Below are 12701 nucleotides of genomic sequence, written 5' to 3' on the forward strand. Positions count from 1 at the left end.
ACTAACCAATAGTATATTTTATCTAAAAAAACATATAAAAAGATTTTATTTTTATAATAAATAAATTTATATGCACAAACTGCCAATAAACACACTCTCTCCCTCTCTCTATATTCAATCTAATTGAATAACGCTTTCAAGTCCGGACCGCCTTAGACCAGACTACACTGCAGACTGTATAAAACAGTGGGAGCGTGCTTTTTGCTTCCTGACGAAGTACTATTTCTCTCTCTTCTCTCTCTCTCTACCGTCGACGGAGAGGTCGCCGTAAACTCTCCCTTGTCCGGCTATTTCATCAGGTACAACTGTTTTTCTTTGTTTCCGTTTTGCCTCTAGAGATCAACATAGATACATATATATATATACACACACACACATAATCGGTTCGTTTATGTTCTTCTTCTCCATTTTCTCTTGTTTTTGCTAGTATATTTTTCGGTAAATGTATATTGACTGGATGTGTTTGTTGATTTCTTCTCTGTAAATGTACATTTCTTTATATTTTGTCTCTGTCTTCCTAACACACCTCTCCTGTTCTCTCTCTATTCACACACACACTTCATTTTGAATCGGGGTTCTCAGATCTCGAACTCTTGTAAGAAAATGACTCCCAATTTCAATGGTTCTGAAACTGCTCTTTGATCTCATTTATTAGTAAAGGAAAGGGATAGGAAAGGAAATCCACCTTTTATTTGATCGAAATAAAAGACCTAACAAGACTCATATTTCACGTGAGAACTGGCCAGAGATCCTTGACTGCTTTTTGTTGAAATCGGTGACTCGGATGGTTTTTGTTGTTTTTATGTACTCCATTTTATCGGTGTTTTTGTGCATATTGACACTGTGTGTGGATTTCTCCTTTGTCAATGTCTATTTCTATACACTGTTTCAATGTCTTCTTACATCCTACTTGTATTATGCTCCTCTGATTTCCCTAATTTCTTAATTTCTATATGTTCACACACACATACATTATCGGTTCATTTGTGTAGTTTTATATACTCCATTTTATCTTTCTTTTTTTTTTTTTTTTCGTGCATATTGATTGTGCCTGTGGATTTCTGTAAATTGTTTCTCCATCTTTCTCCATCCCTACTTGTATTATGCTCATCCTATGACGTTTCCCCAATTTCTCTATCTCTCTCTCTATATATATGTATGTATATACGCTCATATATACTCTTCCTCGATCTCTATGCCTATTTTACTGATTTTGTATTTCTTTGTTTTTCTTTTACAGGGATTTGCAGGATTTCTAATTTGCAGGTAATATCTCGTACCATTTCTGATGCAGATCACGTTTTCTAGGCTTAGTGAAAATGAATTTATTAAAGTATTAATAGACCTGCATTTTTTATTATTGGTCTGTTATTCTATTTTAAGCCTGAAATTTATCAATGTCTTTTGCATCAGGCAACTAATAATTAGTTTAGAATGGAGACATCGATTCATCTAGTGGAGTTTTTTATTTTACTTTTTTATTTTATTTATTGTCTTTGAAGTTTTTATGATTTTTTATGAAAATATAAGCTATTCCCCAATATAGAGAGATTAAGTGTTCGGAATTGGTGGAGGCACAATATATACAGTTAGTGTGTGTGACTTGTTATATCCCTCCAAAATCTTCATTTTCCCTGCTTTTCCTTCCATTTTTGGTGTACCAAACTAGCTGTAACTTTGTGCCTTGTTGATTAGGTTGCACCTTGGTTGCTTTGATGATCATCTATTTGTCTTCAGAACAGTTTGCATTTTTTTTAGACAGTAAAAGAAGGCCAATGCTCTTTTATAAGGGTTAGAAATGACATTATTGAGGAACTCAAATTCATCGTCTTTTGTACTTATGTACACTTATTAACCTATTATTGCTCAGCGATTGCATGATTATGGACCCTTAGCTAGACAAAGTATAAACTATATACATATATAATGTCATTTCTAACCCTTATAAAAGAGCATTGGCCTTCTTTTACTGTCTAAAAAAAATGCAAACTGTTCTGAAGACAAATAGATGATCATCAAAGCAACCAAGGTGCAACCTAATCAACAAGGCACAAAGTTACAGCTAGTTTGGTACACCAAAAATGGAAGGAAAAGCAGGGAAAATGAAGATTTTCCCTGCTTTTCCTTCCATTTTTGGTGTACCAAACTAGCTGTAACTTTGTGCCTTGTTGATTAGGTTGCACCTTTGGGCTCAGTTAGCAAGCTCAGATCATCCAGCCTCTGGCTGAATCAAACTCAATGCAGAACAAAGTTTCTGCAAGTTACGTCCCTGCCAACAAGTGCTAGAAGCATGCATATGACTACAGCCCTTATTATTTTCATAAAACTAAAAAAAGACCCTCTCTCATGAAGGGTGTCCCACTCCCTTCGACAGCCCTCAAATTATAGGGCATGCCACCTGTTTTTAACATTTTTCGGAGTTCCATACCAGACATTAAAGAGTTTACAAGATCAACAGAGACTACAAAAAGTGTTTATATCCACAAGATCAACAGAGACTACAAAAAGTGTTTACATCCAAGCAATCCATCTTCAGCGTCGCGCTTTATACTCTATAAGAAGAAAAAAAAACACTGCATCAAAAAATTAGTTAAATGATTCCACTGGTTATTCAAATTCTTACAACCACCACAACTGTAATACCATCTTTAATTATAAAGCAGATTACCCTCCACAACTGTAATCCGGCTATACTTTTTCTTATTCTAGCCTGGTACTAACAATGGATATAATCCTCTTGTCTCAAATCCTCTTTATTTTTTACTAAAACTTTCTGACAAGTACAAAAAGTTGCACTCTTATTTAACTGCCTATTCTAACTGTCCTCAAATTTTGAGAAGTGACTACTCTATCTGGATCTAATTTTTCATAAAATCAGTATTACTAAACAGTACAATATTACTAAAGTCGTAAACAATGATTAAATCGGAACTCACCATGAATGGGAATCTTCTTTTCTGAGGAGAAATCTTTTGAGTTTTGAGTGCGCAGCAAATGTCAGATTCGGAGCGTAAACAATCTCAGCTTGCATCTTCCCACCTCCCACACCCCTCGTGTGGATCAGTTTAGAGGCAGACACCAACTCTTCTTCTGTTGAAACAGAGATGGTGTCCATCCCCTGGAAAAGGTGCTCCATATCTGAAAGTTTCCCCTTACTTTCTCTGATTTTTTCCTTACACGCTTTCAAATCAACCCGAGCTCTCGCCAATTCTAGACGGACCCTCGCCTCGTTGACCTCAAACACATCCCTGAGCCCCTTCAAATCCTTCATCTCATTGGTGAGAACAATCGCCAATTCCAAATTGGCCATCTTCTCCTTGTTCTCAAAGGCTTTCTTTAACCCCTTCAAACGTTCCATCTCAACGGTGAGTTTGATGTACCTGCGTAGCTTACGAAGTGATAGCGGATTTCTCTTCTTTTGTTCCATTCTGAAGAGAATAATAATTGATCAGAACATTATAAACAAAAGTTATGCCCTATAGAAAACTCAAAACAGTCCAACAGTTAACATAAAAAATAAAAATAAAAATAAAAACAATCAGTTTTAGTAAATGGGGTATAACAATCTTATAGACTACTTGATCTCACATACAAATAAACTAGAATAGAAAACAGTCCAGGTAGTCAATTAACTTCCAAAAAAAAAAAAAATCTTATACAATAGATGTCACAATCTTAAAATCCAAATTGTTGTAAAACAAGAAGAAAATAAATAAGAACTCATTGCAAATAACCTTAAACTTAAGCCTCATTTATTAGTTTATTTTATTCACACACACACATATATATATACACACATTTACAAAAATATCTGAGTGCTTGCATAGTTCCTGACCACATGGCAGTAGGAACTTCAATTTTCTTTTTTTCCATTTAAAACACCCAACTCATGTATGCAATCCCAATGCTTTCATTTCATTTATAATCATATATTAACATATATAATATGAGCAATCACATCCCAGTTGGTTTTCTTTGCCTACTCCAAAGTAATCAAATATACTAAGACCAACTGAATTAAGATATTAAAATACTAACAAAAATAACCAATAACATATGAGATACATGTGATATATAATAACACCCTCTATTTTATAAAAGACAGATCAAATCACATTCCACAGGTCCTAGAGATGACATTTTCTCTGATATTTCACTTTTTAACTTTTAGTCTAAACAGAATACTAGAAATTACCACGATTCCTTCTTTTTTTTTTTTTTTTTTTTTTTTTTTTTAAATGTAATATAAGATAAATTAAATGAGTATCCCTAACAAAACATATTTTCATACTCTTAAGAAACAAAACACATTAGTCAACTTCACGTTTCTTGCCAATAAATCAAATCTAAAGAAACTTTAACTAAAAATATAAGAAAATCAATGATGTTATATCTGCTAAACAAAATAATATGTCTGTAATTCAATGAAAACCTTTACATTTCAAAGGTTATAATGCAATAACTAACTTATAAATTTATATCCATTTCAACAGAGATAAATGGAAAGAAAGAATATATTTATATCCATAACTTGTTGATTAGGTTGCACCTTGGTTGCTTTGATGATCATCTATTTGTCTTCAGAACAGTTTGCATTTTTTTTAGACAGTAAAAGAAGGCCAATGCTCTTTTATAAGGGTTAGAAATGACATTATTGAGGAACTCAAATTCATCGTCTTTTGTACTTATGTACACTTATTAACCTATTATTGCTCAGCGATTGCATGATTATGGACCCTTAGCTAGACAAAGTATAAACTATATACATATATATATATATATACACATATATATATATATACACATATATATATATATACACATATATATATATATACACATATATATATATATATATATATATATATATATATTCTTTCTTTCCATTTATCTCTGTTGAAATGGATATAAATTTATAAGTTAGTTATTGCATTATAACCTTTGAAATGTAAAGGTTTTCATTGAATTACAGACATATTATTTTGTTTAGCAGATATAACATCATTGATTTTCTTATATTTTTAGTTAAAGTTTCTTTAGATTTGATTTATTGGCAAGAAACGTGAAGTTGACTAATGTGTTTTGTTTCTTAACAGTATGAAAATATGTTTTGTTATGGATACTCATTTAATTTATCTTATATTACATTTAAAAAAAAAAAAAAAAAGAAGAAGGAATCGTGGTAATTTCTAGTATTCTGTTTAGACTAAAAGTTAAAAAGTGAAATATCAGAGAAAATGTCATCTCTAGGACCTGTGGAATGTGATTTGATCTGTCTTTTATAAAATAGAGGGTGTTATTATATATCACATGTATCTCATATGTTATTGGTTATTTTTGTTAGTATTTTAATATCTTAATTCAGTTGGTCTTAGTATATTTGATTACTTTGGAGTAGGCAAAGAAAACCAACTGGGATGTGATTGCTCATATTATATATGTTAATATATGATTATAAATGAAATGAAAGCATTGGGATTGCATACATGAGTTGGGTGTTTTAAATGGAAAAAAAGAAAATTGAAGTTCCTACTGCCATGTGGTCAGGAACTATGCAAGCACTCAGATATTTTTGTAAATGTGTGTATATATATATGTGTGTGTGTGAATAAAATAAACTAATAAATGAGGCTTAAGTTTAAGGTTATTTGCAATGAGTTCTTATTTATTTTCTTCTTGTTTTACAACAATTTGGATTTTAAGATTGTGACATCTATTGTATAAGATTTTTTTTTTTTTTGGAAGTTAATTGACTACCTGGACTGTTTTCTATTCTAGTTTATTTGTATGTGAGATCAAGTAGTCTATAAGATTGTTATACCCCATTTACTAAAACTGATTGTTTTTATTTTTATTTTTATTTTTTATGTTAACTGTTGGACTGTTTTGAGTTTTCTATAGGGCATAACTTTTGTTTATAATGTTCTGATCAATTATTATTCTCTTCAGAATGGAACAAAAGAAGAGAAATCCGCTATCACTTCGTAAGCTACGCAGGTACATCAAACTCACCGTTGAGATGGAACGTTTGAAGGGGTTAAAGAAAGCCTTTGAGAACAAGGAGAAGATGGCCAATTTGGAATTGGCGATTGTTCTCACCAATGAGATGAAGGATTTGAAGGGGCTCAGGGATGTGTTTGAGGTCAACGAGGCGAGGGTCCGTCTAGAATTGGCGAGAGCTCGGGTTGATTTGAAAGCGTGTAAGGAAAAAATCAGAGAAAGTAAGGGGAAACTTTCAGATATGGAGCACCTTTTCCAGGGGATGGACACCATCTCTGTTTCAACAGAAGAAGAGTTGGTGTCTGCCTCTAAACTGATCCACACGAGGGGTGTGGGAGGTGGGAAGATGCAAGCTGAGATTGTTTACGCTCCGAATCTGACATTTGCTGCGCACTCAAAACTCAAAAGATTTCTCCTCAGAAAAGAAGATTCCCATTCATGGTGAGTTCCGATTTAATCATTGTTTACGACTTTAGTAATATTGTACTGTTTAGTAATACTGATTTTATGAAAAATTAGATCCAGATAGAGTAGTCACTTCTCAAAATTTGAGGACAGTTAGAATAGGCAGTTAAATAAGAGTGCAACTTTTTGTACTTGTCAGAAAGTTTTAGTAAAAAATAAAGAGGATTTGAGACAAGAGGATTATATCCATTGTTAGTACCAGGCTAGAATAAGAAAAAGTATAGCCGGATTACAGTTGTGGAGGGTAATCTGCTTTATAATTAAAGATGGTATTACAGTTGTGGTGGTTGTAAGAATTTGAATAACCAGTGGAATCATTTAACTAATTTTTTGATGCAGTGTTTTTTTTTCTTCTTATAGAGTATAAAGCGCGACGCTGAAGATGGATTGCTTGGATGTAAACACTTTTTGTAGTCTCTGTTGATCTTGTGGATATAAACACTTTTTGTAGTCTCTGTTGATCTTGTAAACTCTTTAATGTCTGGTATGGAACTCCGAAAAATGTTAAAAACAGGTGGCATGCCCTATAATTTGAGGGCTGTCGAAGGGAGTGGGACACCCTTCATGAGAGAGGGTCTTTTTTTAGTTTTATGAAAATAATAAGGGCTGTAGTCATATGCATGCTTCTAGCACTTGTTGGCAGGGACGTAACTTGCAGAAACTTTGTTCTGCATTGAGTTTGATTCAGCCAGAGGCTGGATGATCTGAGCTTGCTAACTGAGCCCAAAGGTTCAGATGGACTTGCATATTTGTTTAGTTTTAATCGGACCAGGGGGCAGAATGGCTTGGCAATGTGGTGTCCAAGTGCGAGTAAATATTTTAGCATCTTAAAATTTTAATTTAAAGCTATCTTTAGGAGAGTCAAATTGTTCAAATTATGGTTTGCCGTATCGTTCCATAGGTGATATTTTTTCAAGTTTGATATACGATTAGCATCGATCAATTTACACTGATTTTGTCTGAGTATGTTATATCACGAATCTTGGTTTGTAAACACATCCTTCAAACTAACGCATCATCAATTTCTTTACCCTGTGAAATTCAATTTCCAAATGTATTTGACTCTTGACAAAGTGTTGGACTAGGCATGACAATGAAATTGTACAGAAATCGTGGGCCGGCCTTTGTTTTGGCATCCTTTGTAAAGTTATACCAAGTTTTACCATTTATACAATACTTACTTACCTCCCAAAAAAAAAAAAAAAAAAGTTAATTATTAATAATTACGTACATATAATTTTCAAAACTAATTTGCTAAATGCCAGTTTGTCAGTTGGCATGAGAATAATCACGAGCCCACAGTTCAGGGATTTGTGTTTGTGTGTGTATAGAGACTGCAAACTAATTTTTTTTAACACATAAATTATACATTTTTTACATTAAATTCTATAAAATTGAACTGAATCATTGTCTTAGCTGGAGATCAAGTTAAAGATTAAGTGCTGTGTTAAATTGTTAATGCAACCACCTGCATGTTTCACTACATATTTTTATTGTGCCAATTAACTAGTACTTATGATTTAAAGACATAACCTAACGTTAGAATTTGGTTAAGAATATCAGGTTGTAAGTACGAAATGGCAATATTTGTCTTACAACATGTAAGGAAGAGATTGATACGTGTTTAAAAAATATGTAATTAGATATTTTAAAAAATAATAAAAATGAATGAAGCCCATTTTTCATGTGTGATGTGTTAATCCAACTCCTACTTATATGTATAAGAGATACATATAAAGATGGATTATAGATTGAAGAAAAAATTAATTTCAAAAACCCTAATCAGCGCCACTTCTCACCTGCCCCACTCTCCTATGAATTCTATCTTTGTAGTATGTTAAAAGCGAGTCTGATTAACTTTTAATTTAGGACAAATGCCAGTGTTTTATTATCACTTGTGAAATTCTACAGGACAATTTTTTCAAATTTCATTTGTAAAAACTAAAAAGTCCAATTATATATTTTTAGAGCGATTTCTTTAAATATATATATTTTTATTTTTAACGAAAGTCAGGCACATCTTGTAAATGTGATTTTTTGTTTTTTTAAAGTTTTGTTTCGCTGCAAAATGACACGGATCCTACAAGTTTCCTTTTCAAGGTTTGATGACATCAACGGTATCGAGACAAAACCATCATTATACCTGTAAGCTGCGCAACACCAGATCGTTTAATAACCTTAGTGTGTGTGTGTGTGTGTGTGTATAAACATGGCTTTGCAAAACCTAAAGGGCTCCTCTCTTTTTAGCAAGAACACAAAGCCCTAGCGGCGGTTAGCCTTGTACATACACGTCGTTAACATATATGATTGATTTGTATGCTTTTGTGTTTTTACGTAATTTTAGTAGAAATTAACTAGCCAGAGTGTTGTTGGTTCACGAAATGGGAGGACTGATAATTGATTTTAAGTGAACCCATCTGATCCAAATCACTGATATAAATAACACACATGTAAACATAGTCACGGAAAATAATGTGTTTCTATTTATAAGGAATATTTTAAAAAAGGTTTAGGGTTGTAATTTGGAAAAACGTTTTTTATTTTTTAATCACTTTTAAATTTACTCGATTATACTGTTGTTTAAGTACTTTTACTACTAATTTTATTATATTATTCATACATTATTTAATATGTATTATTTAAATATAAAATTTTATTGACTTTAATAATTATATGAAGATGAATTTGTTTTGAATTTTTTCTTTGAAGTATACCCGTTGTGTAACTAACAACACCCTCAAACTATGAAAATATTGCAATTTAGGACGGAGAAGACATATCCGGTCGGTTTCCACGGCCGGAATTTGATAAAGTCGTTTTTGCCCTTTAGTAAAACGTGGTCATTAACCATGCATGCTTTTAAAGTTGATTAATTGATGTGGCCCCTTCTAATCTGAAGAACCACTAACAATTAGACACATCACCATTAACTGCCTATCTCTTCCATTCATTCAATGTTTTCATTTTCTTTTTCCAAATTTTATTTTTATCGTCGTCTCTTCCATTCATTAATTATTCATTCATTCGCGTCGTGTTGCACTCACGAAACTGTTGGGTCGTTGAAGCTCTTCGAGACTTCGATGTAGGTCGTTTGAAACTGTGGCTCGCCGGAGTTCATGGCTGAAGTTTCTGGGTCTGTCTGAAACTCACGGTTGAGGTTCGCTGAAGCTTTTCCAATGGATTGAACGTTGATGCTCTTCGGGTTTGGTCGCTTCTCAAGCCCTCTATACGGAGCTCTCAGTTGGGTCTTCAATGGAACTCTAGTTCTGTTCAAACACCTCTCCATACCATTTTTCTTGATTATCTTGTCTTGGCATGCAGCTTCGGTTCGGATCTCACCGATGGGTCATTGTAGCTCTGCACTTGTTTTCATCTTCGGTTGGGCCGGTGGTCATTGAGTTTGAAGCTTTCGGGTCGACGTCGGTTTGATTTATGCGGTTTAGTCGTTAATGCTCAGAGCTTCTCGCCGGTTGAATTGTTATACTTAACCTTTTCCGGTTGTCACTGTTCTTTATACTGGAAAATAAAGAACTGTACAAAGGCAATGCTATATAGGTGCAGATAGCCCGTCCATGATGAAGTTTAGAATCAAATAAGAGTAAGGGCAAGAAATCCAGTTTTAAGTTCAATGTTTGGTTGCCCCTCATACTTAGATCTTTTGCGAGGGAGAGCCTGTGAGAAAGGAGTCACCTCGCCAATTTTCTCTAATAATAACCCCTTCGTTTTCATTAAGAACCTCTTTTGTGTCCCAAAAAAAAACAAAAAAAAAAAAAAAAAAAGATCTTTTGATATTATTTTAATACTCATTCATCCAAATATTAATCTTCCCAATTTTGTTCCTCCTTTTAGCATCTTATACAATTTGTTGGTTTGATCTCTGAAGCTCACAGGTTTGGTCTCTGAAGTTTACTGTTCCGTTCAAGGCTAAGAATTTATGGGACATGCAAATAGGGCATGTTTGGTTGGGGTTCTAAAGATTCTAAGAAGGGCAATAAGGTCTTTTAATTTTTATAAAAGCTTTATGGTCATTTAATTTAAATTGGGTAGTCACCTGCCATTTTAACATAATTTGCACCTAAAATTGTTAGTTGAAGGATTATTTGTAACTTTTATATTTCGAGGGTACATTTGTTAAGTCATAGTTTAAGGAGATATGTTGCACTTTATCTTGTTTTTTCTTTGTCTAGTAGAACATTTTGTTTATTATATGGTTTTTGTATTACATGACTGCTTGGGACAATAGCCAAAGCTACAATTCATAAAAGGTAATAATTAATATATATATATATTTTAGACTTTAACACTTAAATTTTTAGGATTAAATTATCATTTTAAATTATTTCATCTCGTGTGTGTGTATATATATATATATATTATTATACACAAATATAACCTTCCTTCTTTCATTTGTTACAGTACATATTACCTTCAATTTTCCTTTTATTTTTATTTTATTTTATGATTTTTAACTCTCTCTCTCTCTCTCTCTATATATATATGGGCGCTCAATATTATGTGAGCAATTAAGAAAGAGGGGAAAAAAAAAAAAAAACTTACATGAATAGACTATTTTCTTTCCTTTTTTAAACAAAATTCTTTTTTTTTTTTTTTCCTTTTTTTTTTGTTTATATATATATATATATATAAATAAAACGTTAGCATCTTTCTTTCACACATTAACTAAAACTCAAATTTTATAATTTTAATTTAATTAAAACTTAATAATGCCGAAAACCAAAAAAGTAATTATGAAGAAAGTTATATATATGTATGTGTGTGTGTGTATATATATATAACTTTAAAGGCTGACCTAGCCTTAAAATATTAAGTTTTAAAGTTTTATGAAAATAAAAAATATATTAATTAACATAAATATAGTAGTTTGCGCGAATGTATCTAACTGTCCTCTTGTATTAAAATTCAAATATCCAACTATTTTTTTTTTTTCTTTTGCCAACAGATATCCAACTAGAGGAGGTGGCATTGTTTAGAACCCCCAAGAGAAAAATGAAATATACGAACTAACAAAAGAGATAAATATGTATTAATAAGACTAAGCAACTTATTAATGTCCTCTTCCGTTTGCCAAAGTCTATTGATGACATTCCAATAATTTAACATTTAAATGTAGCCACAGCAAATGTTTGGATGTTCAGTGGTGAGTGCAGATGTCTCGATAGTTTAATTAGTGAGTACTTTCGGTGAATTTTGTAGTACCCTTCTTGCCTTCTAAAATAAAATAAATAAAATAAAAAATCCGTAGCTGCAAAGTGTCGACGAGCCTTGCTCTAAAGCATGTAAAAAGCGTATGCTTCATAGATTTTTTTTTTTTTGAAAAATGAAGCAGATATACTGATGAAGAAAAATTTACAGAAAAGGGCCTTTGGCCCAAACCCAAACATGTTTGGGTTACAAAGCTTGCAATAAGCCCAAAGCAATTGAAAGAACAGTACAAGGCTAAGTCCAACAAGGAATGACTCATACAACACCTAATCCAAACAAAGAATAAAAAATAACGGGCTTTATGAAGCAATTCTGGTGATCTTGCCATTGATGGTTGACACAGGTGGCCCTAATAGGCCCAATATTTTCTAAGACATTAGTCAAATATGAGGTCTAAAATTTTAAGAGGCCTCCAGTAATACAAAATTTTGGATCCTAATAATACATAAGTCCGGGGCTCGCCGTAGGCTGACATTGCACTAGGCATTCCTCTTTTAATCCGGTGTAGAACCACAAGAAGAAAGAGATATATTCCACACATTGATGACTTGATAAGCAATATAGTTCTTTAGAGTACCCAATTTGAGAATTGAGGTAATGTTATCACTTATCCTATTTAGGATCGAGTTTTGAGATGAGGACTTTCCTCTAAAAATTCTAGCTTTTCTCTCGTGATTATAGGAGCACCAGGCTATGATATGATAGAAAATAAGGAAAAATATATATTTTTCGTTGGGGAATTTTTTTTTTTTAAACGATCATCCACCAAAATATTTTGTAGTATATCTAGTTCTAGATGATGAGCATGGAATGAGAACTAATCTTCTTTCGTCACCATGGGGACAAATGCAGGACATCTATGCATGTTTGAAAAAGGAGCTCTTTTTTATTGCAGGAAAGAATGGATACTCTCAAGTTTGAAATCCCTTTAAACTCTTCTTTGTCTTCCAAAAATGAGGGCATGTTTGGCTACTACTTTTGTTTCATGTTTTTTGTTTTTGCGAATGTATTGT

The 12701-nt window shown here is 32.6% G+C and overlaps 2 protein-coding genes across 2 annotated transcripts; one reads left to right on the forward strand and one right to left on the reverse strand.

Moving 5' to 3' along the window:
• Positions 1–135: 135 nt before the first annotated feature.
• LOC132303930 (uncharacterized) lies at positions 136–7340 on the forward strand. Its single transcript, XM_059801383.1, has 4 exons — positions 136–299; positions 1241–1266; positions 5950–6441; positions 6826–7340. Coding segments are annotated over exons 3-4 (492 nt in total). The 5' UTR covers positions 136–299; positions 1241–1266; position 5950; the 3' UTR covers positions 6827–7340.
• LOC132303929 (uncharacterized) lies at positions 2298–4436 on the reverse strand. The gene is made up of 2 exons (XM_059801382.1): positions 2937–4436; positions 2298–2552 (listed from the first exon to the last, which is right to left on the reverse strand). Coding segments are annotated over exons 1-2 (492 nt in total). The 5' UTR covers positions 3428–4436; the 3' UTR covers positions 2298–2551.
• Positions 7341–12701: the final 5361 nt, after the last annotated feature.

Source organism: Cornus florida, unplaced genomic scaffold, assembly GCF_030987335.1.
Source record: "Cornus florida cultivar Cherokee Brave unplaced genomic scaffold, ASM3098733v1 CherokeeBrave_3.0.0_Hap2_Chr04, whole genome shotgun sequence".
Lineage (NCBI taxonomy): Eukaryota > Viridiplantae > Streptophyta > Magnoliopsida > Cornales > Cornaceae > Cornus > Cornus florida.

What these genes read in the sequence shown, in the direction of transcription:
- LOC132303929 (XM_059801382.1), bottom strand. Translation starts at nt 3,427, where the DNA reads ATGGAACAAAAGAAGAGAAATCCGCTATCACTTCGTAAGCTACGCAGG.
- LOC132303930 (XM_059801383.1), top strand. Translation starts at nt 5,951, where the DNA reads ATGGAACAAAAGAAGAGAAATCCGCTATCACTTCGTAAGCTACGCAGG.